The following is a 26,806-nucleotide window of genomic DNA, read 5'->3' as shown; positions in this document are numbered from 1 at the left end:
TTACAATAGCTAAAGACCTGGAAGCAACTTAAATGTCCATCCACAGATAAAGATGTGGTACATATATAGAATAGAACATTGCTGTTCAGTTGCTAAGTTGTGTCTGACTCTCCAGCTCCAGAAGGAACAAAGATGCTGAGCCAAAGGGGAAACAATGCCCAGCTGTGGATGTGTCTGGTGGTGAAAGTGAAGTCTAATGCTGTCAAGAACAATACTGTCTACCTGCAATGTTAGGTCCATGAAACAAGGTAAATTGGATGTGGTCAAAAAGGAGATGGAAAGAGTGAACCATCAACATTTTAGCAACCAGTGAAATGGACTGGAATGGGTGAATTCAATTCAAATGACCATTATATCTATGACTGTAGGCAAGAATCTCTTAGAAGAAATGGACTAGTCCTCATAATCAACAAGAGAGTCTGAAATGCAGTACCTGGGTGCCAACTCAAAAATGACACAATGACCTCTGTTTATTTCCAAGGCAAATCATTCAATATCACATAATTCAAGTCTAGGCCCCAAACACTAATGCCAAAGAAGCTGAAGTTGAATGGTTTTATGATGACCTACAAGACCTTCTAGAACTAACACCAAAAAAAGATGTTCTTTTCATCATAGGGGATTGGAATGCAAAAGCAGGAAGTCAAGAGATTTCACCTGGAGTAACGGGCAAGTTTGGCCTTAGAGTACAAAATGAAGCAGGGCAAAGGCTGACTGAGTTTTGCCAAGAGAACGCACTGGTCACAGCAAACACCCTCTTCCAACAACACAAGAGACAACTCTACACATGGACATCACCAGATGGTCAATACTGAAATCAGATTGATTATATTCTTTGTAGCCATACAGATGGGAGACTGTATAGATGGAGAAGCCCCATACAGTCAGCAAAAATAAGACCAGGTGCTGACTGTGGCTCAGAGCATGAACTCCTTATTGCAAAATTCAGACTTAAATTGAAGAATGTAAGGAAAACCACTAGGTTCTTCAGGTATGACCTAAATCAAATCCATTATGATTATACAGTGGAAGTGACAAATAGATTCAAGGGATTAGATCTGATAGAGTGCCCAAAGAACTATAGACGAATGTTCCAAACACTGCACAGGACGTGGTGATCAAAACCATCCCCAAGAAAAAGATGCAAAAAGGCAAAATGGTTGCCTGAGGAGGCCTTACAAATAGCTGAGAAAAGAAGAGAACTGAAAGGCAAAGGATAAAAAGGAAAGATATACCCATCTGAATGCACAGTTCAAGAGAATAGCAAGCAGAGATAAAGTCTTTTAAAGCGAACAATGCAAAGAAATAGAGGAAAACAACAGAATACGAAAGACTAGAGATCCCTTCAAGAATATTAAGAGATACCAAGGGAACAATAAAGAACGGAAACTATGGGCCTTAACAGAAGAAGAAGACATTAAGAAGAGGTGACAAGACTACCCAGAAAAACTGTACAAAAAAGATCTTCACAACACAGATAACCGTGATGGTGTGATCACTCACCTAGAGCCAGACATCCTGAAGTGCGAAGTCACGTGGGCCTTAGGAAGCATCACTATGAACAAAGCTAGTGGAGGTGATGGAATTCCAGCTGAGCTATTTCAAATACTAAAAGATGATGCTGTGAAAGTGCTGCATTCAATATACCAGCAAATTTGGAAAACTCAGCAGTGGCCACAGGACTGGAAAAGGTCAGTTTTCGTTCCAATTCCTGAGAAGTGCAAAGCCAAAGATGTTCAAACTACCACACAATTGCACTCATTTCACATGCTAGCATCTCAAAATCCTTCAACCTAGGCTTCAACAGTATGTGGACGAAGAATTTCCAGATGTACAAGCTGGATTTAGAAACGGTAGAGGAACCACAGATCAAATTGCCAACATCCTTTGGTCACAGAAAAAGAGAATTCCAGAACATCTATTTCGGACAATGCTAAAGCCTTTGACTGCAGAGATCACAATAAACTGAAAATTCTTCAAGAGATAGGAATACCAGACCACCTGACCTGTCTCCTGAGAAATCTGTATGCAGGTCAAGAAGCAACAGTTAGAACTGAACATGGAACAACAGACTGCTTCCAAATTGGGAAAGGAGTACATCAAGGCTGTATATGTCACCCTGCTTCTTTAACTTATCTGCAGAGTGCATCATGCAAAATGCCAGGCTGGATGAAGCACAAGCTGAAATCAAGATTGCTGGGAGAAATATCAATAACCTCAGGTAAATGAAATCACCCTAATGCAGCAACAGAAGAGGAACTAAAGAGCCTCTTGATGAGGGTGAAAGAGGAGAGTGAAAAATCTGGCTTAAAACTCAACATTCAGAAAACAAAGATCATGGCATCTGGTCCCATCACTTCATGGCAAATAGATGGGGAAACAGTGGAAACAGTGAGAGACTTTATCTTCTTGGGCTCCAAAATCACTGTGGACGATGACTGCAGCCATGAAATTAAAAGACACTTGCTCCTTGGAAGAAGAGCTATGACAATCCTAGACAGCATATTAAAAAACAGAGATATTACTTTGCTGACAAAGGTCCATAGCATCAAAGCCATGCTTTTTCCAGTAGTCATGTATGGATGTGAGAAACAGACAATAACAATGCCAAAAGAATGGAATGCCTAAGTGGCCAAAGAATGGAAGCCTTCGAACTGTGGTCTGGAGAAAACCCTTGAGAGTCCCTTGCACAGCAAGGAGATCAAACCAGTCAATTCTTAAGGAAATCAAACCTGAATACTCATTTGAAGGACTGATGCTGAAGCTGAAGCTCTAATATTTTTTGGCTACCTGATGCAAAGAGATGACTCACTGGAAAAGACTCTGATGCTGGGAAAGAATGAAGGCAGGAGGAGAAGGGGACGACAGAGCATGAGATGGTTGGCTGGCATCAACTCAATGGACATGAGTTTGAGCAAGCTCCAGGAATTGGTGAAGGACAGGGAAGCCTGGCATGCTGCATTCCATGGGGTCACAAAGAGTCAGACACGACTGAGCAACTGAAGAACAACAATATAAAAAAGGAATGAAATTGGGTCACTTGTAGTGATATGAAATGGACCTAGCATCTTTCATACAGAGTGAAGTAAGAGAAAAACAAATATCATATATTACTAAATATATAGGAAATTTAGAAAAATGGTACAGGTGAACCTATTTGCAGGGCAGGAATACAGACTCAGATATAGCGAATGGACGTGGAGACACAGGTCGGGGACAGCAAGGCTGGGACGAACTGCAAGAGTAGCACAGACATACACATACCACGTGTGAAACAGACAGCTGCAGCTCACTGCTGTGTGCACAGGGACCCGAGCCGGCGCTCTGCGACGGCTGCGAGGGCGGCACGGAGGCCCAACGGCGAATGCACGTTACTGTACATCAGAAACGAACACCGCACTGTAAAGCGATTATCCTCTAAATATACACACACACACAACTAAAGAACAGCGAACTTAGTACTACTTTCCTACTCTCAATATTCTCCACTGAAAATACGCTTGGAAGGCTGAGAAAGCTGCTACAGAACGGAAAAGACACCATGTGAACAAACCAAGGCACGTGCGTCTGTCAGCTCTAACAGCGTTTCTTCAGTCAGACCTCCATGTAAACCACCTAACAAATCAAACGTGTAATAATGTGTGGTGTCAGAGCGCCAACATTTCCTTCCACCTAACTAACGAGATTGCTTACTTGGAAAGCATGTTTATTGAAATCACTGGACTAAGAGTAAAGCTAATCAAATAGATTTTGTAACCTTACTTGTGGAAGTAGATTAACTAAAAAAAGAAAGTTTGATCAAAAACAGCTTTCTAAAGATAGTCTTGCCATTAAGCAGAGTTTCTGGTACTTTTCTGTATATGTTCTAATGTTTCCAAGTATATCTGTGTGCTTTTGTAAAAAACATTCTTTTCTCCAGAGCTCTTACAAGTACTGGAGACAGCATAAGAACCAAATCAGGAGAATGGCAACTTTTTACCTGTTGATCTTTTTTCAAATTTTGGCCACACTCCACAGGATACAGAACCTTATTTCGCCAACCAGGGATCAAACCAATGCCCCCTGTTTGGAAAGCATAATCTTAATCACTGGATAGCCAGGGAAGTCACAACTTTTTACTTTAAAGGTGGCAAAATTTTATTTTATCAGGCTAATGCCAATTTGAACACTATACTTTGCTGAGTTTTCAGGAAACGGATACAAAACATAAAATATCAATGGTCATTCTGGAAATGACTGAAAGTCATCATCTTCAGTTTCTGCTGGAACCTGCAAGGATTCCACAAAGGTTACTCCAAACAGACTTAAAATGCTACAAATAATGCTGAGTTTGCAAGGAGTGTGCATGTGCTCAGCTGCAGTCGTGGCAGACTCTCTGCGACCCCCATGGACTGCAGGCCACATGGCTCCTGCCCACCAGATTTCCCAGGCAAGTTACCGGTGCTGGGTGCCACCTCCTCCTCCAGGAGATCTTCCTGACCCAGGGATCGCACCTGTGTCCCCTGCATCTCCTGCACTGGCGGGTGGTTTATTTACCACTGAGCCACCTGGGAAGGCCTTACAACTAGTAAAAAAGAACAAATAATACGATGTGTATTACATGTCATACAGGAGAAGAAAAATCAGAGACAGTATATAATTCATAAATTGAGCATTTACTCAATACCTACTAGGTTTCAGGCAGTGTGGAGTCGGGGCGGGGGGGTAGGAAATAGCAGTCCCCAGGTCTAATATCTGATGGGGGTACAATGAGGACAGAAGAGGTTATTAGAGGAAGAAGGCCTCACAGAGGTGCCTGCTATAACCTAGGGAAGAAAAAAAAATTGGTTGCCAAGTGGGGGAAAAAACCCACTGGATCAAAATAGAGCCAGATGGCTGAAGACACATTTTAGAAACAGAATCTCCAAAGATAAGCATAACTTTCCACCATCACCTGGGCAGAATAACCAGCCTAGAAACATAAAAAGAAATCATTTTTTATTAGAAAAAGATACTAATAAACAAACAAGAAAATCTCTAGAACCAAAAGATTAATATTCAAGTGAAAAACTTCCATGGCAAACACAGAGCATTATACAGGAACCACAGGAACTCCACTCCACAGAACTTACTATGCTCCAGGCACCAACACTTTACATACATTAACTCACATAACCCTAACCACAATCTTCCAAAGTTATTTGCCTTTTAATCATTTCACAAACAAGGAAGGTGAGGCTCAGAGAAGTGAAGCACCTTGCCAGAGTTTAAATAGGTCATGACAGAGTTTATAAAAGCTCCGACTTGCATCTGTAGGTTAGAGGTGTCCTGAAAGCAAACAAAAGGTATCTGTAAGACATTTCACAGTTCTATATACAGATGGTAACTTTTACTAGATTGATATCAGAATAACCAAGTGAATGAACAAACTATGTCAATGTCAAAAATAATGTGCTTTAAATAATATGAATTTTCTAATGCAGCTCAATATCAAAAAAACAAACAAGCTGATCAGACAATGGGGAGAAGATCTAAGCAGACTTTTCTCCAAGGCGACATACAAATGGCCAAGAGGCACATGAAAAGATGCTCCACATCACTAATTATTAGAGAAATGCAAATTGAAACTACGAGGTAGCACCTCACACCCATCAGAATAGACATCAAAAAATCTACACACGCCTAAATGCTAGAGAGGGTGTGAAGAAAAGGGAACACTCTTACACTGTTGATAGGAATGCAAACTGATACGACCACTGTGGAGAACAGTACGGCGGTTCCTTAAAAAGCTAAACACAGAACTACTACATGGCCCAGCAATTCCACTCCTGGGCAGATATCCAGAGAAAATCATAATTCCAAAAGATACACGCAGCCCAATGTTCGCTGCAGCACTATTTACAACAGCCAGGACATGCAAGCAGTCTAAGTGTCCATCGACAGAGGAATGGATGAAGATGTGGTAAATACATACAGTGGAACGTTATTCAGCTATAAAAAGGAACAGAACTGTATTTGCAGAGATATGAATGGACCTAGAGTCTGTCATATAGAGTGAAGTCAGGAAGAGAAAAACAAACATCATATATTAATGCTTCTATGTGGAATCTAGAAAAATGGTACTGATGCACCTATCTGCAAAGCAGAATAGAGACACAGACGGAGAGCACAAACGTATGGACATCAAGGGGGTGAGGGGGTGGGATGGACTGGGAGAGTGGGACTGACTGTGTTCACTACGATGTATGAAGCAGATACATAAGGCCTGCTGTACAGCACGGTGGGGGGCGGGGGGAAGGTACCATCTGTTTGTAGGACATATACGGAGGTAAACTTTAAAATGCATTCCAATATTCATTTTGTTGTTGTTTAGTTACTAGTCAGGCTCTTCTGCAACCCCATGGACTGCAGCCCACCAGGCTCCTGGGTCTATGGGATTTCCCAGGCAAGAATACTGGAGTGGGCTGCTGTTCCCTTATCCAGGGGATCTTCCCAGCCCAGGGATCAAAGCCACATCTTGTACATTGGCAGGCAGGTTCTTTACCACTGAGTCACCAGGGAAGCCCCCAATATACATTGCTGCTGCTGCTGCTAAGTTGCTTCAGTCATGTCCGACTCTGTGCGACCCCATAGACGGAAGCCCACCAGGCTCCCCCGTCCCTGGGATTCTCCAGGCAAGAACACTAGAGTGGGTTGCCATTTCCTTCTCCAATGCATGAAAGTGAAAAGTGGAAGTGAAGTCGCTCAGTCGTGTCTGACTCCTAGCAACCCAATGGACTGCAGCCTACCAGGCTCCTCCGTCCATGGGATTCTCCAGGCAAGAGTACTGGAGTGGGGTGCCATTGCCTTCTCCACCAATATACATCAGGTGCAGACAAATACTGTTTGATTCCACTTACATGAGGTACCTAGAATAGTCAAATTCATAGCCAGGAATACACTCACAGATGCTGGGGAGAGGGGTGGGGGGTGGGGAACAGGAGTTAGTAATTAATGGGACAGCTTCAGGTTAGGAAGATGAAAAATTCAGGAGATGGACAATGAGAGTTGTGCAACAATGTGAATGTACTTAAGTGCCACTGAACTGTACAGCTAAACAAGGTTAATGTAGTGTGTTTTCTATTATGTGAATTTTACCATAATAAAAAAACATTTGAAAAAAAGTTTAATATGTGTGATTTTTTTTAAATAAAGAATTGCCTGAATATAAAACTTCAGAAAAAGAATACTGACACTAAGCTAGAGAGAAAAGTGCTGTGGGGGCTTCCCTGCTGACTTAGTGGTAAAGAATCCACCTGCCAACGCAGGAGACACGGATTCAAGCCCTGGTCCGGGAAGACTGCACGTGCCATGGAGCAACTAAGCCCGTGCATCCCAACTATTGAGCCTGTGCTCCAAAGCCCCGGAGTCACAACTGCTGAAGCCTGTGTGCTCTAGAGCCCGTGATTCACAGCAAGAGAAGTCCCCACAATGAGAAGCCCACGCATCCCAACTTGAGGGCAGCCTCCACTTGCCGCAACTAGAGAAAAGCCTGTGCAGTAACGAAGACCTAGCACAGCCAAAAAATGAGTAAATAAATCTCTACCCAAAAAAAGGTAAGTGGTGTTTACAAATTATTCATCTGAGAGCAACTTTAAATTCATTAAGCTACAAGAATAATGACAAGAACCTGGCTGGTAAAAAGTACTATAAATGAATTATTAAAGCATTTTGAAATTACTTATTTGTTATGGAGGAACTAGAGGGTCATGAGCGACAAAAAACTGACTGGAAGGACAGGAAAGATTACTCGCAGGAAGTGCAGCATTATTGTTTATGAACTTTGAATACTTTAAGAGTAAAACTGTAGTGTCTGCCAACAGTATGAATGACTGTGATTGACAGTATTACTGGCCACTTCCTGAGTACCTAGAAACTATGCAAAGATTTCACATTTCTCATTTAATTTTGAAAGGTGTGTATTATTATCCATAAACACAGGTGCGGGGCAGTGCAAACCAATGTCAAGTAAGTTGCCTGAGGTCAGACAGAAAGTGGGGGAGCTCAGCCTGGTTGTTCTGGTTCCCTCAGAGCCATGTGTCTTCTAGACAGAACAGCATATAAACAATATTTGTAAGCTTCCTTGATACACAGCTCACCGTCTAGAGAAGCTACAATATGCAAGTTATTATAGTTTGATGTCAATAAAATTTAGTTAAATAATATGGGTTTATAATGGAGAATTTTTTTTAAAGACCTCAACATCAAAATTTTTAATTGCCATAATTTCTAAACATAAGTATTTCCATTGCCACTGAGGTCTAATGATGACTCCTATAAAAGCGCAGAGAGGGGGCCCAAATATGAAAACCACAGTGATGGTGTCTCAAATGAGGTGACAAAGCTTGGGAACCTAAATAAATGAACCTAAATAAGACTTTTAAAAAACCAAGCAGCCATACTTTGCTTGGTGTTTGCTTATTTATCAAAATTCAAACTCCTGTTTCCAGTTTCTATTATATAGGGACTTCTCTGGTGGTCCAGTGGTTAAGAATCTACTTGACACTGAAGGGGACATGGTGATTTTACTAAAAACCCTAATCGGCAACCCTGACTTTGTTGGTGATCTGGACACAAAATACTTCGCTCTTATTTGCAAGTGTTTCTTTCCATGTTGGCATGCTGTATTTAATTTAGGGAGCAAGTTTAGTGTGGTAAAATCATACAGGATCTTTTTACTGTTATCATTCCCTTCTCAAAAATGTGGTAAAATCATACAGGATCTTTTTACTGTTATCATTCCCTTCTCAACCTTTACAGGAATCTACGTTCTGATCAAGCATGTCTGTGCAGACACCAGATTGTCCAGCCTCATGAAACTGAGGGCAGGAGGAGAAGGGGACAACAGAGGGCGAGATGGTTGGATGGCATCGCCGACTCACGGACATGAGGCTAAGCCAGCTCCAGGAGGCAGTGGAGGACGGGGAAGCCTGGTGTGCTGCAGTCCACGGGGTCACCAGAGTCGGACACGACTGGGTGACTGAACACCGACATGAGATGGGGCCGTGGCCCCTGAGCACGAGCACCCTTTACTTTACTGGCATTCCGTTCGTATTACTCAAGGTGTGGAAGAATCTTGAGGGTGGGCTGACAATACACATTTAACTATTGTTAAAATACGAATCAATGACAATAAACAAGTTATTACCTATAAATCTGAATAAAAATGTAGTTTTTATAAAGTACTGTCTATTTACAAGACATAAAATGTACTATTTTATACACTGTAGTATAACGGAAATGATAATTCAATGGCCCCTGATTTTTACTGCAAAGCTATAATTTCATCTTAGAAAATCAGTAGCATAATGTGAAAAATCTCACATAAACAAACTGAGTTTATTTTCAGGTTGCTTCAAATGTTGCATCTGAGTTAAAGCTTGCGCTTCCTCCAGTTACTGAGTTGCAACTCGGTAACACCTTGCTGCTAGCAGCACAACTACTCAGACCTGACAGCATTGTTAGCAATCCTCTACATTGTTAGCAATCCTCTACTGCAATCCTCTACATTGTTAGCAATCCTCTACATTGTTAACAATCCTCTACATTGCTAGCAATCCTCTACTGCAATCCTCTACGCTGCACTCACATACTCAGACACCAGAACGAATCGGACGTTCTTACACGACATTTTATCATATCCCTTCACAATCCGTGGGTTCAGTAAGAGTACATCTGTACATTAGGGCTCTGATTGTACTTCTAAAAGAAACTAATTATAAATAAAACAGTTCATGTATGTATACAGCTATCCAACTTTGCACTGACCCTGAAAAAGAATGCTAACCTCCAAACAATTAGTAAATAGCTGTGAACACCTGCTGTGTAAAAGACATAACTATAAAGAATATAAACATAAATGATCAGCAGACAAAGTTTCTTCCTGCAAAATGCAGAGTTAAACACAAGCTCATGGAAACATGTGGTCTGGCTCTACTCATCCCCATAAACCATCTGTGCCCCGCCTCACCCCACGTCAGTCTCTGAGAGCTGAGTCTTTCCTGAATGAACACCATTAAACCCTTGCCCAAGTACAGCATAACCAGGAATGCTGTGGGTGCTGGTGGTACTGGTTTAAGAAATATGGTAGCCATATTTATATCATCAAGGCAAACAATCAACACAATTTGTAGAAACACCTGAAATAAGCTGATTTAATAATACAACCTCAACTTCTGAACCTATGAAACAGCAACAACATATTAAAGACCTCATGCACTATGTGCAGAATTATGTGTAAAATGATTAAGAACATCAACTCGGAATATTACTCGGCCATAAAAAGGAACAAAACTGTGCCATCTGCAGAGATGTAGATGGACCTAGAGGCTGTCCTACACAGTGAAGTCAGAAATAGAAAGACAAATATCATATATTAATGCATACAGGTAGGATCTAGAAAACGGTACAGGTGTTTCTGCAAAGCAGAAAGAGAGACACAGATGTAGAGAACAAATGTGTGAACACCAAGTGGTGAAAGATGGGGTGGGATGAATTGTGAGACTGGGAATGACATATATACACCACCATGTCCCAAACAGATAACTAACGAGAGAACCTGCTGTACAGCACAGGGGAACTTCACTCAATGTTCTGTGGCGACCTAAATGGGAAGGAAATTCAAAAAGCAAGGGACATATGTAAACACACAGCTGGTTCCCCTTGCTGTACAGCAGAAACTAACACAACTCTGTAAAGCAACTACATTCCAATCAAAAAATTTTTAAAGGACACCAATTCTGGAACCAGCCAGTCTGGGTTCAAATCCCGGATGTAGCCCTTAACACTTGAGTACTACTGAGGCCTTGGTCAAGGCACTCAAACTCTCCTTCAGTTTCCACATCTATGAAATGAAGACGGTAACAGCACCCAAAGGCCTTTCCTGGTAGCTCAGTCGGTAAAGAATCCGCCTGCAATGCAGGAGACCCTGGTTTGATCCCTGGGTTGGGAAGATCCCCTGGAGAAGGGATAGGGCTATCCACTCCAGTATTCTTGGGTTTCCCTGGTGGTTCATGCCTGCAATGTGGGAGACCTGGGTTTGATCCCTGGGTTGGGAAGATCCCCTGGAGGAGGGTATGACAACCCACTCCAGTATCCTTGCCTGGACAATTCCCATGGACAGAGGAGCCTGGCGGGGGCTACATTTAGTGGCAAAGAATCATACACAACTGAGTGACTAAGCTCAAGAGCCTAAGCACACAAGAACAGCACCCACCTCAGAGAACTGCCATGAAGATTTATAAGAGATAATCCACAGAATCAGATATGCATAGTCAAATATGCAGATGGCACCACCCTTATGGCAGAAAGTGAAGAGGAATTAAAGAGCCTCTTGATGAGGGTGAAAGAGAAGAGTGAAAAATCTGGCTTAAAACTCAACATTCAAAAAACAAAGATCATGGCATCTGGTCCCATCAATTCATGGCAAACAGATGTGGAAACAATGGAAACTGGGATAGACTTTATTTTCCTGGGCTCCAAAATCACTGTGGACAGTGACTGCAGCCATGAAATTAAAAGACACTTGGCTCCTTGGAAGAAAAGCTATGACCAACCTAGACAGCATATTAAAAAGCAGAGACATCACTTGGCTGACAAAGGTTTGTATAGTCAAAGCTACAGTTTTTCCAGTAATCATGTATGGATGTGGGAGTTGGACCATAAAGAAAGCTGAGTGACAAAGAACTGATGCTTTCACATCCCACAAGCCATGCGACAGAGCCAGGAAAAAAGTTATATACTATACAATCCCATTTTTATAAAATTCTAGAAAAAGAAAACTAATCTCTAGTGACACAGAGAAGATCAGTGTTTGCTGCCCATGGGGCAAAGGTAAAATAAAAGTGGGAAGAGGTTTCAGAGAAACATAAATAAATTTTGAGAGGGCAATGAATATACTCATTTTTTTCCTTACAAAGTTTCATAGATAGAAAAATATGTCAAAATTCATCATGGTGCTAGAAAAGACTCTTGAGAGTCCCCTGGACAGCAAGGAGGTCAAACTAGTCAATCCTAAAGGAAATCAATCGTGACTATTCACGGGAAGGACTGATGCTGAAGCTCCAATATTCTGGCCACCTGATGCAAAGAGCTGACTCAGTAGAAAAGACCTGATGCTGGGAAAGATTGAAGGCAGGAGGAAAAGGGGTTGACAGAGGATGAGATGTTTGGCTGGCATCACCGATTCAATGGACTTGAGTTTGAGCAAACTCATGTCCTGAAGGACAGGAAAGCCTGGCGTGCTGCGGTCCATGGGGTCGCAAAGAGTCAGACACTGCGCCACCGAGCAACAATCCATGGAAAGTGGCTATCACAGTGCCGGGCACACTCTAACTATGAGAAATGTTAATTACTGTGACTATTAATGACTACCAGTAATTGTAGTAATAGAAACAACACTAACATGGTGAAAGGGTGCTGGGCAGAAAACCAAGGACAGATGTGGGAGATGAAACACAATCTCTGAGACCTGGTTTCTCTGTGTTAGTGGGGATGACGACAAGCCCTGTCCCCCTGAGCTGTATGTCATGTGAGTAAGAGGCTAAGGAATATATAGTATACTGCTTAGCACAATGCCCACCCCGGCATATAACATCTATTCAACACACAACGTGCTTCTTACAAGAATTCAAGTGACAATACGTGCATAACTATTAAAACTTATAAACTTATTGTTTAACATAACTTATAAACAAATTATTAAAATGCCAGGAAGGAAATAAACAGATGCTGTGTTTACTGAGCAGGCAAGATGGTAAAGTCCTACTTTAAAGACGGGTGGACAGGGAAGGAAAGCCTCTCTGTGGTGACATGATCTAAGACCTAGGAAACGAGAAGGATTTGGACACCAAGAAAGCCCAGCGAAAGAGCCAGAATGAGGAGGGAAGGGATTTCTGTCAACCCTCCGGATCACTACGGCCCCAGGCCCCAGGCACACAGTAGGCACCCATAACAAAGAGGAGAATGAGTAACGAACACTTCTGGCAAAGGCACAACACACTTAAAGGCCCTCTGGTAAGGAGCGGCCTGGCAAGCCAGACAGAACAGAGGGATGCCAGAGGGGCTGCGGGTGGGGCGCACGGCAGGCAGGTGCTGTGGGAAGGTCAGTGAGGCAGGGGGCCCAGATGACGTGTGACCCTGTCAACCACAGCTGAAACTCTGCATTTTACTCTTCTTTCAAAGAGTTGTCACTGGAGGCTTTTAGCACAGAGTGGTAAGATCTATTTCTGTAAAAGATCATTCTGGCTGTCGTGAAGAGAGGATATTTTAGAAAAGCAACAACACCATCAGGGAGACCCTCAGAGAGTCCAACGCAGCAGTTCAGACAGGAGGTGAGTTAGAGGCTTAAGTCCCAACAGCGGGGTTGGTGCTGGGCTGGATGATGACGGAAAGAGAGACCCACGGAGTCATTCTCAAGTTTCTGCTTTGGCAAGGAACAGACATCTGTGCTATTTTACTGAGTAGGGGACATCTGGGAAGGAACAGGCTGGGGAAAAGGGGAATACAAACCAAGAGTTGTGCTCTGAACCGCTTCCCCTGAGACACCTTGACAAGGATGTGACTGAGGACACTGGTCACGTGAGGCTGTAACTCAGAGTGGGAGGTCCATGACAGAGCTCTCAACGTGCAAGTTATCCACACCGATATGGCACCCAAAGCCAAGAAACAAGGTAAAGTAGCATGCTTTGGTCATTTGCTGGGTAATAGAACCAGGTCATCTAACTCACTTCTCTTCCTGTTGGGCTGCCAGAAAGTTCCAAAGTCAACATAAACCTTATAGGAAAATTATTTGTGCGGGTATTCTATATACAATGATTGAGCCTCTTTACCTCCCCTTCTCTTTATGGTTGTTTTTTTTCTTTTTTTAAGTCTTTATTAAATTTCTTACAGCACTGCTTCTGCTTTATGTTCTGTTTTTTTGGCCGCAAGGCACGTGGGATCTTAGCTCGCCGACCAGGGATCAAACCTGCATCCCTTGCATTGGAAGGGGAGGTCTTAACCACTGGACCACCAGGGAAATCCATCTTTATGTTGTCTACTCTTTCATCTAAATCTTTTTTGTAAGTATGTGTACTATAAAAAAAGAAAGAAAATCTCAGAAACGAGGTAGTGTAGTGATATGATTCGGGGAGTCAGAAGGGCTGACCCCCACACTGCCTTTGGTGGGTGTCGATCATAGACACCTGACCATGGAGTTATCTGTGAGTGTGCACTTCTCGGACAGACTACAGCTCCTCACAGGCATCAGTCACACCTCAGTCATCTTGAACCACCGTGAAAGGGCACAGTGTCGAGCTCACAGGAGGCAGGCCACACATGTACCCTAATGGCATCAGTCACTTTTCTATCTGTGGATGGAACTGGGCCTTATAAGAAGGCGCCACGGCTCACCTCTAAGACGTTTTATACACAACACAGCACACAATTAAACGCCAGTCAGCAATACAGACAGATGTTAGACACACGGATAAAGCTTCAGGATCTGGGTTGGAAGACTTCAGGCAGGAGAAAAAAAACTGAGCTGGCTTTAAAGATGCATTTGCATTTGATCTGTGAAAAGGCATTTCAGAGAGTAGCCAAAGAAAAGGGGCAGTAAGGAGCCTATTCTGGTTAGAAGGAAAGGAAGGAAGGGAGGAAGAGCCAAAAAAAAAAAAAAAAACTATTGGGGAAGGGAGCTGTAAAAACCAATTAAGAACACAATGTGGATATCCAACAACTTCATGTTTTAGAGTTTTAGAAAGTTACACATTCCTGGGAACTTCAAAAAGATGTTTAAGGACGATCACACAAATGCAGTGTGTAGAATAGATCAGACTGTTAACTTAGTTTAGGCACAAATTAGTAAGAATCTGATAAAAACAAAGGATACCACAGGTTCCAAAAAATCTTAGTGAACACAACTTGGTGAGTGATACAGAAACCGAGAATCAGATTTAATCTGGGATTTGAGACTAAGGGGTCAGGAGAATAGCAGTATGATTAACAGAAATCAAGGAAATAGAAGGAAGTGATTTTAGAAGGTGATTCCATCAATTTTAGGCAGAATAAGTTTAAGGTGGTGGTGGCTAGACTCTATCTCCAGATTCCCACTACTTTACAGCATAATGTGCACACAATGTGCCAAAGTCCTTGCTGAGAAAAATCTTCCTGAGCGTATTTCTCCCTAAACATAACAGAAAGAAACTCCTGCATATAATACAGTGTCTCCATGGCTGCAGAAGCAAGTTTTACTTGATGAAAATCATAAATACAAAAATAAAAGAATGCCCAAAATTACCTTTTACAAAGCACTGTGATTTCACATTATATGTATGTTAAAAAAAATTTATATGAGAAGATCTCAACATTATCTAGCCCTGAGAAAAATGCAAATCAAAACTGCAACGAGTGAACTGCCCTGGTGGTACAGTAGATAAGAATCCGTCCACCAACACGGGGAACACGGGTTCAATCCCTGATCTGAGAAGATCACACATGCCAGGGAGCAGCTAAGCCGTGTACCACAACTACTCAAGTTGGTGCACCCAGAGCCTGCGCTTCCACAAGAGAAACCACCATGGTGAGAAGCCCTTGCATCGCAACGAGGAGCGGCCCCGCTCACCACAACCAGAGAAAAGTCCGCGCGCCGCAACGAAGACCCACCCAACCCAAACAAAAACTACAACGAGGAATTCCCCACCAGTCCCGAGGGCAGGGCTCTGCACTTCCACTACAGAGGCACGGATTCTATCCCTAGTCTGGAAATTAAGATCCTGCACGCAGAGCGGTGTGGCAAAAATCAAAAACAAACACAAACAAAAAACCTGCCATAAAGATACCAGTACACAACTATCAGAAAGGCTAAACTTTAATAATAAGCAAGGACATGGATGGAAAGCTACAGGAACTCTCATCCATTATTAGAAAAACGGGACAGCTACTTTGGAAAACACTGTGACAGCTTCTTAATAACTTAAACTTATATTCTCCATAAGATCCAGCAACCACACTTCTCAGTACTTAACCAAGAGAAACAAAAACATATGTCCATACAAAAATATCCTTAGGCAAATATATACAGCAGCTTCATCCATGATCATCAAAAGCTGAGAACAACTCAGGTGGATCAACTAGTAACTGGCTAAGCGAATTACAGTGTATGCACACAGGACACACTCAGTGTCGAGGAGGAGCGAACCACAAGTCGGGATGAAACAGAAAGGAATCTCAAAAGCATCATGTTAAATGAAAGAAGCTAAGCACAAAATACTACACAGTGTGTGATTCTATTTATATGAGATTCTGGAAAAGAGAAACCTACAGATATTCTATATCATGTTTAGGGTGGTACTCAGTATTTGCCAAAAACCTATAAAAATGTACACTTACAGAGGTTTCCCATATGAAGATTATACCTTAATACATCTGACTTGAAAAAAAGAACCTTAGCATCTGAACACTGGCTCAAAGAAAAGTATTAAAGCCCAACATTGGCATCTATTATTACTCTGAAAAATTCTAGACATTTCTTAACTAGTTACCATACTACAAATGCCCTGAGTACTGAAAAGAAATGAGCCCCACGCTTTTTCCCTCTTTGGGCCTCAAACATTCCTATGCAGAAACCGGGCCTGGGGACGTCAGCGAGTGTGCAGAAGCCACGTGAATGCTGGTTACTGAGACACTAATAAAGTGAGTCTTGTTTTCGGGACAGCTGTTGCTTCGTTGTTCTTTTGTCACACACAAAAAAAGAGAGCTGTTATGCTTATGGAATGTGACCTTCTCATTGGATGGCTGTTACATCACGCCTGGAAACACTGCCAGAGAAATTCATTTTCCCCGTGTGCCACACAGAAAACAGTAAAAGCAAAAACAAACTAAACAACCATGAAAGACCCCAAAACCAGCGTTAAACGAACTGCATTATCCTTAAAAATCAGATCGCTTCTAAGAAGTATTTCTCAATACTAAATACTGAAAAGCTTATTTTTTATGAGTAAGGTTTTGTCTCATTTTATTATCCTTAGTGTATAACCTTAACAGACTATTTTTCAGAGTCCAAATAACTGTTTCGCTTCCAAACACATTTTCTTTGAGCGTGCCATGATTATTAATGCTATACAATAATGAGACTTATTCCTTTATTTTTTGTTTTACCAAATGCCTACCTAGCTAGGTACTTTGCCATTTTACAGTTTGATCATTTATAAACCATTTTCATTTGCACAAGAGCTTTCAAACTTTTTTGATCATTATCCACAGTAAGAAATACATTTCACATTGCAACCCAGGCCACAGATGTGTGCATATATGTGCACACAACCCTGAAGTTTGACAAAATAAGATTTATTAACCCACCTCATAAGATGTTGTTTTCTTTTTTACTGTTATCTTTAAAATGCTGGCAAACAACCACACAAGTCACAGCATGGCCCACAAGTTTCAAAATCACTGCAGCAGCAGATGAAAAACAAATACAACATCCCTTCATGTTTTGAATAATGGCTTTCACACATTCATTTAGTTGGTTTTTTTAAACCTTGCGTGACATTCCTCACGGCTGACTCCCTGCATCTGCTCCTCCCCAGTGAGGGTTCCTCAGCCTGGTGAGCAGGGAAGACGGAAGGGCCCTGAAGAAGCCAGGGCCCCTGCTGCGCCCCCTCCAGCCCACCGCTAGATGTGGGGGGGAGGTCGTGGCCTCCGAGGCCTATAAATATCCAGAGCCGGGCTTTCCTTCCTTTTCCATTTACCCTCACTGTCACTCCTTAACCTCTACACACACAGCGAACTGAAATAAACTTCAACTGGGGAGAAAAGGAGCTACAACACACAGCAGAGTCAAGTTTTCCTAAACATCTCAGGATTTCAGTTATGCCTACCATATGCTTCTTTCCCATATACCACAGATACCTAAACAAGCTTAAAACAAGTTTACTGGCATGTAAATCCCGCTCACAAAATGCTTCCAACTCAATAATTTTGAGTTTTAAATCAATAATCAATATTATATTCCAGTATTCCACGCTGAAACTAGTGGGTATTTATTATAATTAGACAGCAATTATATATGAAGATCAGGGAACTTACTTTTAAGGACTCCCACAAGGGAAACTGGACCAATGAGAAAGGAATCTGAAGAGAAAAAAAGGGAAACCCGAATAAATTAGGCCAGAAAGATCAATTTGCTTAGCATGACTATATGAACTTATAATTATTATTCAGAAACATTATTTCATTTTAAATTTATATACATAAAAAAATACCATTAAACAAATTTTTAAGTATAGAATTAAACAGTAACTGCTTGTATAATCTACTGACTTTTTAAGCACAAGGGATATAAAATTATGCTGTTATGCCCTCTTAAAACTGAAATAGGAATGCAATATGAAGAGACTGGCAACCGAAAAATAAATGAGAAAATAAATATTTTCCATCACAGGTAATAAAGCTTTAAAGATGTTACATTTTTCTGCTTTAGAGTTCTAGCTGTCTACTCCTCAGCAGGCCAGGTGTCAGGGTTGGAGAGAAACTGCAAGGGGGAAAGAGAATGGGGGTGAGGCAGGACAGAGGAGGGGTGGAGGAAAGGAGGGGAGAGCAGGAAAGAAGAAAGGTGAGAGAGGAAAAGAGGAGGAGGGAGAGAGAAGGGACGGAGGGGGCGGAAGGAAGGAAAGCAGAGCTGAGACAGGTGGATGGAGGGCCAGCGCAGCAGAGAGGGAAGAGGAGGCAGGCAGAGCCACTTGTAGGGGGAAGCTGAGAAGAGGGATCCGAGGCCAGAGCCCAGGCGTGGGAAGGAAGCAACGCTTCTCCGTGCTGGATGAGTGAGGCTCTGCGCAGACAGGAGCAGACAGAGGCGGCCTGAGAGCCTGATTTAGTCTCAAGCTTCGTCAGGGGCAAGAGTCATCTCTAGCATGAAGACAAGCATGGCACTTAAAGAGTTACAATCACATGTGTATTGCTAAGCTAGAATTGTTCCCAAGCATGTTTCACATGCCAGGAACTGTGTCCATCAGCACTTCATAGTTCTTACTTCACTCCTCACAACAATCCTGTGAGATAGGTATCATTACCATCCCCATTTTACAGATGAGGGATGGAGCTTCAGAGATGCTGTTTAACATGCCTGAAGACGAAGAGTTAAGAAGAAGCCCAGACCATCTGACTACCAGTCTACCTAAAAGACACCCAAACTGGATTTATCTGCATATAAATTCACCCCCAGTATAATCCATGCGCTTTTAACTAAATCTTCTAAAATTCTAAAAAAAGGACCCCACCTTCATAATTCCTAAAATAAAAATACCTGAACTCCAGGGGACCTCCCCAGTAGCCTAGGTAATCTCCAAGCACTGTGTACTGGTCCTGAGAAAGAGATGATTCTGCTCAAGCAGACTATGGCCCCAGTACTGCTGCTCTGTATCCAGGTCAGTTGCCAGTGAAGAGTAAATGTGGACTCTGACCAGTAACAATAAGCACAGGGATGGGTGTGTGGGTGGGTGGGTGTGGGTGGGTGGGTGGGTGTGTGTGTGTGTGTGTGTGTGTGTGTGTGTGTGTGCATAGACCACAGTGTTGAAGGGATTAATGAGTATTTATCTTATGAATTAAGAGTGCTAACTTATTTCTAAAATATTTATATTTAATGAGAAATTAAGAGTCTAGCATCAGCTTCTTTCTCTGCTTGAAGAAATAATGGCCCTGGAGTTGACAGTGTCCACAGAAAGAAATTCGGCCTTCCGTTCAGGCAGGAAATGGCAGTGAGGAAAACAATAAAAATAAAAAAGCCTATGTCACTAAACTAAGTTGACAAACTAAGAGTCTCAGAGAAGTCTGTCATCTTCATCATTAAGCAGCACCCCATCCTGTACATCAAAGTACCATAATAGGAGATAAATTTAGTTGAGTTTTTGTTACCAAACCATGAAAGCATCTGACACTGTCCATTCTGGCTCTAGAATGCTGTATTTTCAATTAAATTATCAAAACGCAAAGAAACTGACTGTAGTTTTCTTTTTCTTTTTTCGGCTGTACTGCACACTTGCAGGATCTCAATTCCCCAACCAGGAATCAAACCTGGGCCCCCTGCAGTGGAAGTGTTGAGTCCAAACCACTGGACCACCATTTTTTAAAATTTATAATATGTAACAAAATGCCAAAGAGGACTAACAGTTAGTGGGATTATTGTTTTGGTTCAGTTGCTAAGTCTTGTCTGATTCTGTGACCCCCGTGAACTGCGGCACACCAGGCTTCTCTGTCCATGACTATCTGACAGCTTGCTCACACTCATGTCCATTGAGTCCGTGATACCATCCAACCATCTCATTCTCTATCGCCCCCTTCTCATGAATGACAAACCACTTCAGTATTCTTGCCTTGAGAACTCCATGAACAGTATGAAAAGTGGGATTATAGATGATTTTAATTTTCTTCTTTGTGCTGTTTCTTCCCAAATGTAAATACATTATACTTTAACAAGAATGTACCTATGTCACAGTTATAAGATGAAAAAAACCTTATAACTTATTGCAATGGTCCATGCTAGCTTAGGAGAAGGTGATGGCACCCCACTCCAGTACTCTTGCCTGGAAAATCCCATGGACAGAGGAGCCTGGTAGGCTGCAGTCCATGGGGTTGCTAAGAGTCGGACACGAATGAGCAACTTCACTTTCACTTTTCACTTTCATGCATTGGAGAAGGAAATGGCAACACACTCCAGTATTCTTGCCTAGAGAATCCCAGGGACAGGGGAGCCTGGTGGGCTGCCGTCTATGGGGTCGCACAGAGTCGGACACGACTGAAGCAACTTAGCAGCAGTAGCAGACTGCTAGCTTTCCTCACTTCCTGATTAAAATTAACCCATAAAACTACATTGTATGTTATTAGCACTTTGTATGGCAAAACCAATACAATATTGTAAAGTAAAAAACAATAAACAAATAAAAATAAAGAATGATAAAAAATAAATAATAATACCAGATTTTGAATACTACAGATGGACATTTTGCCCATTTTTCTCTAGTAAGAGTTATTCATTAATTTGTTACTTCAATTTAAAGAATTTTGAAATCACACATTTGAAATGGCCAAAACTATTCCACAAAGTATTTATTTCAAAAAGTCAGCCGACAGTAAATCCCAACTTTAAAACAAGATTAACTGACAATCTCAGGTAATTAAATGCACTGTAAATGCTTGAATAATTAAATGTGTTTTTGACTTCTGATAACGAAATATCCCTCATAAGATAAACTCCTGATGTGTGAAAATGTTTCAAACATTCTTCAAGTCAAATTCATACTGAATGTGTCTTGTCATTTACAATATGAAGAAATAATGAAAATGTGTTCCACACATGTTACAGTAGTACTGCCAGCAAATATGGCTCCACAGCTAAAACAAACACTCCCAACTACTACAGAACATGGGCCAGTCAGAAAGCGAGTTCCCTCCCCAGGTCTGGTTTGCAGTTTCAAAACAATGATGTCTCTTCAAAACGTGGAATTTTAAACCCTAAACAGATGTAAGCTGTTATTCTAAAATGTTTTATAGATGAAGAAAATGAATAGCTGCACTCAGAGGTCTTGTATTCCAAAACACAACATACCCATTTTATTGCACCAAAAGTTACAAAAATGGCTCACTGTTGTGACCTTTTTAATGCCTCCATTTAAGATGTTTTGTTTGAATAAGGCTGTTAAGACCCAGGGCACTAATAAGTGAGCAGCAGTAAACCCAACTACCATCAAAGATGCAGATGTAGAGGGGGGGAATCTGCTAGAATTCACCATGGATTCCACTGGTAATAAACACAGCAATAATTCTACACAAGAGTGCATGTAAGGATTCCATGTGAAGCAGAGAAAGTGAAAGCTGAATGGTAAACAGGGGAAGGAAGTGTTGGGCATTACTAATGAAATGAAGGTACAAAAATTACATTATGGGCATATTTTACCTATTACCAAGTGTTTCTACTAGAATTATCCTCAAAGACAATCAGTGCTGACAATCCTGTGATCTTAAATACCTATAACACTATAGTTCTTAATCAAATAATATGATTTACAATATAACTGAAGGAATATGAAGATATGATTTCTAAAGTCTCATTTGCTCTAGAATTCTGTGTCTCAATAATCTTCCAAATTATTAATAGAATAGCAACATGTTAAAAAAAAAAAAAAAAAAAAGACTTGATTGTAAGCTGCAAAGAACACAATGGATCCTACAAGTGACCCAAAGGGGAGTCTCCTTTCTGTTGCAAGAGAGTGTCCAAATTTCTGTGTTTGATTTCAGGTTTTCCATTCTAGTGTTGCAAAGATAATAAGGCCAGTTCTCCTGTTAAATATTCAAGCCCAGTGGTAACTAAGGACAAATCAATCTGAAGATCAGAAAGTATTTTTCCCCAAAGTGACTACTATTCTTTTATAACAAAAGAGAGAGAGACTCATTCAAATCCAGTCTGCTAGCATTTGACATACCAGCAAAGAATTCTAATAATACATATTGATTTTTTAAATTTAGCAACTATAATTCACTTACACACAACTATATATAGAGAACAGAATGTATACCTAATAAAGGAAATTAACCTAGAAGTAGAAAAAAATTGACTCACCCCTCAGGTCTATAAACCATACTAAAATTCTGGAAATATCTTTCCAAACAGCACTAAGTAGACACAAGAGTAACAAAATCTAAATTAGGGAAGGAGATGACGGTGAGCAGTTTGATTCTCAAGTAAAAGTTAATCTCAGAGGCAAGAGCACTAAGAGTATTAAAACTTGTACAGATATACAGTAAGCAAAAGAGTGCGGTAGTGGCAACAACACATACAGACAATGGAACAGGATGAAGAGCCGGAATTAACCCCTTGCCTGTATTCAGATGGTCCCTAACAATAGTGCCAACACCAGTCAATGGGGAAAGAACAACTTCCTCAAAGACTTCCCCGGTGGCTCAGTGGTAAACAGTCTGCCTGCAACGAAGGACATACAAGAGACACAGGTTTAATCCCTAGGCCAGGAAGGTCCCCTGGAGTAGAAAATGGCAAGTCATTCAACTATTCTTGCCTGGGAAACCCCATGGACAGAGGAGCCTGGTGGGCTACAGTCCATGGAGTCGCAAAGGGGTTGCAAAGAGTTGGACACAACTGAGCGCACATGCACACACACACACACACACACACACAATGTCAGGAAAATGGATATACACATACAAAGGAATCAAGTTTGAGCCTTACATTACACCACATACAAAAAGTAACTCAAAATGAATCAAAGGAAAAAAAAAAGAATAAAAGATCTAACGGTAGGACCTAAAACCATAAAACTCCTAGAAGAGGGAAAAATCTTCATGATATTAGCTTTGGCAATTATTTCTTGAATATTACACCAATCCACAGGTAACAAAAGTAAAACTAGACAAACCAGACAAAACTAGACAAACAACTACACTAAAATTTCAAACTTTGCATCAAAGAACAAAATCAACAGCCTGAAAAGGCAACCTATGGAATGGGAGGAAATATTTTCAAATCATCAATCTAATAACAGGTTAATATTCAGAATACATAAACAACTTCTACAACTCAACAGGAACCAAAACATCCTATTTTTCAAATGTGCCAAGGATCTGACTAGACGTTTCTCCAAAAAGATATACAAACAGCCAAGAAGCATATGAAAAGATATTCAACATTACTAGTCATTAATAGTAAAAGAAAATAGAAAAGAAAATCAAAAGCAAAATGATATCATTCATTATGAAACTACTCTGAAAGAAAGAGGGAACACCAGAAAGGGAAAGAGGGAAGGAAGGAAACAAGTGTGGGCAAGGATGTGGGGAAACTGGAATCCCCCGGCTGTACTGGTGGGAATGCAAAATGGTGCCACCACTTGCGTAACAGCATGGAGGTTCCAAGTGATTCAGCAAGCCTACTTCTGGGGATATTCACTAAAGAAGTGAAAGCAAAGTCTTAGGAAGAGATGTGTACATTTATATTCACAGTAGCATTATTCAAAATAGCAAAAAGCTGGAAGCAACCCACGTGCCCACTTACGGACAAAAGGACACCCAAAACATGGTATATACGTAACAACAAAACACTATCCAGCCTTAAAAAGAAGGTAATTCTGACATTCGACAGAATAGATGAAATGGGAAGACATGACGGTAAGTAAAAGAAGCCGGTCAGAAGGAGACAGATACTGAAGGACCCCACTTACATGAGGTATCTCACATAGTCAAATTCACAGACAAACACAGTAGACTGGTGGCTGCCAGGGGTGGCGCAGGGGGTGACTGGGACAAGATGGGAAAGGCGAGTTGTTGTTTAATGATTATTAAAGAAGTTAAAGTCTCAGGTTTGCAAAATGAAGTGTTTTTGAAGACAACTGCAAAATTATGTGAAAACAATACAACTGAACCGTACACTTCAAAATGGTTAAAATGACGTGTATGTGTATTTTATTACAATGTTAACAGTTTTCAAAGTTCTTAAATAATACTGTTACTAAAAAGGCAAGTCACAGAATGAAAGAAAATACTCACAAAACACATACCAAGAACGTCTATTCAGAATAAAAAACTTTCTTTTACAACACAAAGAAAACATAAACAACAAAGAAAAAAAACCCAATTTTTTTTAAATGTACAAAAGACTTGAACAAGCACTTCACAAAGAAAGTTATACAATTCACCAATATAAGCACAGGGAAGATAGTCAACATCATTAGTCATCAAGGAAGCGTTAATCAAAGCATATTGAGAAAACAATCCAGTGTTTGCCCCCACTAATGTTAAATGCACAACTTGGAAATTCCACTCTTAGGTACAGCCAAAACCAGGGACTTAAACAGATACGAGTACAACAATCTTCACTGCAGCAATATTGACAATAACCAAATAACCCAAATGTTCATCAACAAATTCATCAATAAATAAAATGTGATCTATCCATATAATGGAATATTATTCCATCATAAAAAGGAATGAAATTCTGATACACACATGCTACAATATAGATGAACCCTGAAAACATTACATGGAGTGAAGTAAGTCAGACACAACGAACAAATATTATATGACTCCATTTATATGAAATAGCTAGACTATGCAAACTTAGACAAAAACTAGTTTAAAAGTTATGGGACTCAGGAAAGAAAACAGTAGGCTGAGCTGAGTAGCTCAGTCGTGTCTGACTCTCTGTGACCTCATGGACTGTAGCCCACCAGGCTCCTCTGTCCATGGGATCTCCCAGGCAAGAATACTGGAGTGGGTTGCCATTTCCTTCTCCAGGGGATCTTCCCAACCCAGGGATGGAACCCATGTCTCCTGCATCTCCTACACTGACAGGCAGCTTCTCTTACCACTGCGCCACCTCAGTTGAGCAACCACAACTCTCATATTTTGCCAGTGGGAACTTAAAATGGGACAGTCCCTTTCAAAAGGAGTTTGCTGAGCTTTTATTTGATCCAGAAATTCCACTCCTACGTATTTATTCAAGAGCAGTAACAATGTATGTCTGTGGTAAGATCGGTACATGTATGTCAAAGTAGCCTTAATCACATAGGTAACGACCATCAACAGAAAAAAAGATATATAAGTTGTGGTATATTCATACAATGAAATACTAGGAATAAAGTGGAAAGAACTACTGATACATGCTGTAACACTGATGATTCTCACCTACACTATGCCGAGGAAAAGAAGCCAGACCCACAAAAAGGATTTATACTGCAAGACTCTATTTATAGAAAGCCCTATAAACTAACCTGATGGGAAGAGTAACTGGGATGGGATACCAGAAAACATTCTAGAGATATGGAAATATTCAATATCATAATAGGGTGTGGATTACGAATACACCTTCTCTCGAAAGTTGTGTATCTATGATGTGTGCATTTCAACGTATACAAATGCTACCTACAAATACACTATGAAAAATGCAATAGCAGTGAAGAGTGGGTTAAGAGATGAATAAAAATGACAGATTACTGGTAACTGTCAAAGTCTGATGATGAGCACTTTGAGTTCATTACACTATTTCTTTACCTTATGTATGACTTAAGTTTTTATTAAGTAGAAAAAAAAATGTAGAAGTGAAGTGCAACTCCTGTTGTTTTCTAGTCGCTAAGTCGTGTCTGACTCTTGCAATCCTGTGGGACTGTAGCCCACCAGGTTCCTCTGTCTGTAGGATTTCCCAGGCAGGAATACTGGAGTGGGCTGCCATCTCCTTCTTCAGGGGACCTTCCCGACCCAGGGATCAAACCCGTGTCTCCTTCATTGGCAGGTGGATTCTTTAACACAGAACCAGCATGGAAGCACAAAGCACAATTAACTTCTCATTATCAAAATCCATATACTAGAATTAAAGCAGCCTAGAACTAAAAGTCGAAAAGGGCTTCCCATCGCCAGTTAAACCAAAGTTAAGTGACATTAATAGTGTGGGATATAGCGTCTCATTTATCTCAACAAAGGTTTTTTTTTCCCCTCAATTAAATAGTACACATATAGTTCCAAAATTTAAATTCTTCCCTAAACAATGTCTCCATGGAGGTATCTCCATGATTATCATTTCTGATCAATGCATAGTATTTTATAATATTTAACTATCCTGTGATAGTTGATGTCCAATTACTTTTGCTTAGAAGATACTATTTTGTTTAATCATTCATTTCTGATACACAGGAGATTCTAGATATATCGAACAGATTGTAAATACATAATTTCTCGAACATATCTAATAACAACATGGAGGCTAAGGTCCAACATTAACCCTTCATCAACATAATCACCCTTATAAATGCCTAGT

At 40.9% G+C, this 26,806-nt stretch overlaps 1 protein-coding gene across 4 annotated transcripts in view; it reads right to left on the bottom strand.

The window, feature by feature from the left end:
• SLC25A26 (solute carrier family 25 member 26) overlaps nt 1-26,806 on the bottom strand; it is a 146,860-nt gene that overhangs the window by 15,705 nt on the left and 104,349 nt on the right. For 3 of the 4 annotated variants that reach the window (XM_027522467.1, XM_027522469.1, XM_027522470.1), the window contains one exon: nt 18,085-18,129. The exons of the other annotated variant lie outside the window; for it this stretch is intronic. In XM_027522467.1, coding sequence (XP_027378268.1) covers nt 18,085-18,129 — 45 coding nt within the window. The remainder of the gene's footprint in view (nt 1-18,084; nt 18,130-26,806) is intronic. 4 annotated transcript variants of the gene reach the window in all.

This window comes from Bos indicus x Bos taurus, chromosome 22 (genome assembly GCF_003369695.1).
Source record: "Bos indicus x Bos taurus breed Angus x Brahman F1 hybrid chromosome 22, Bos_hybrid_MaternalHap_v2.0, whole genome shotgun sequence".
Lineage (NCBI taxonomy): Eukaryota > Metazoa > Chordata > Mammalia > Artiodactyla > Bovidae > Bos > Bos indicus x Bos taurus.
The sequence above is the reverse complement of the archived record's forward strand: the minus strand, read 5'-3'. Positions and strand labels throughout refer to the sequence as shown.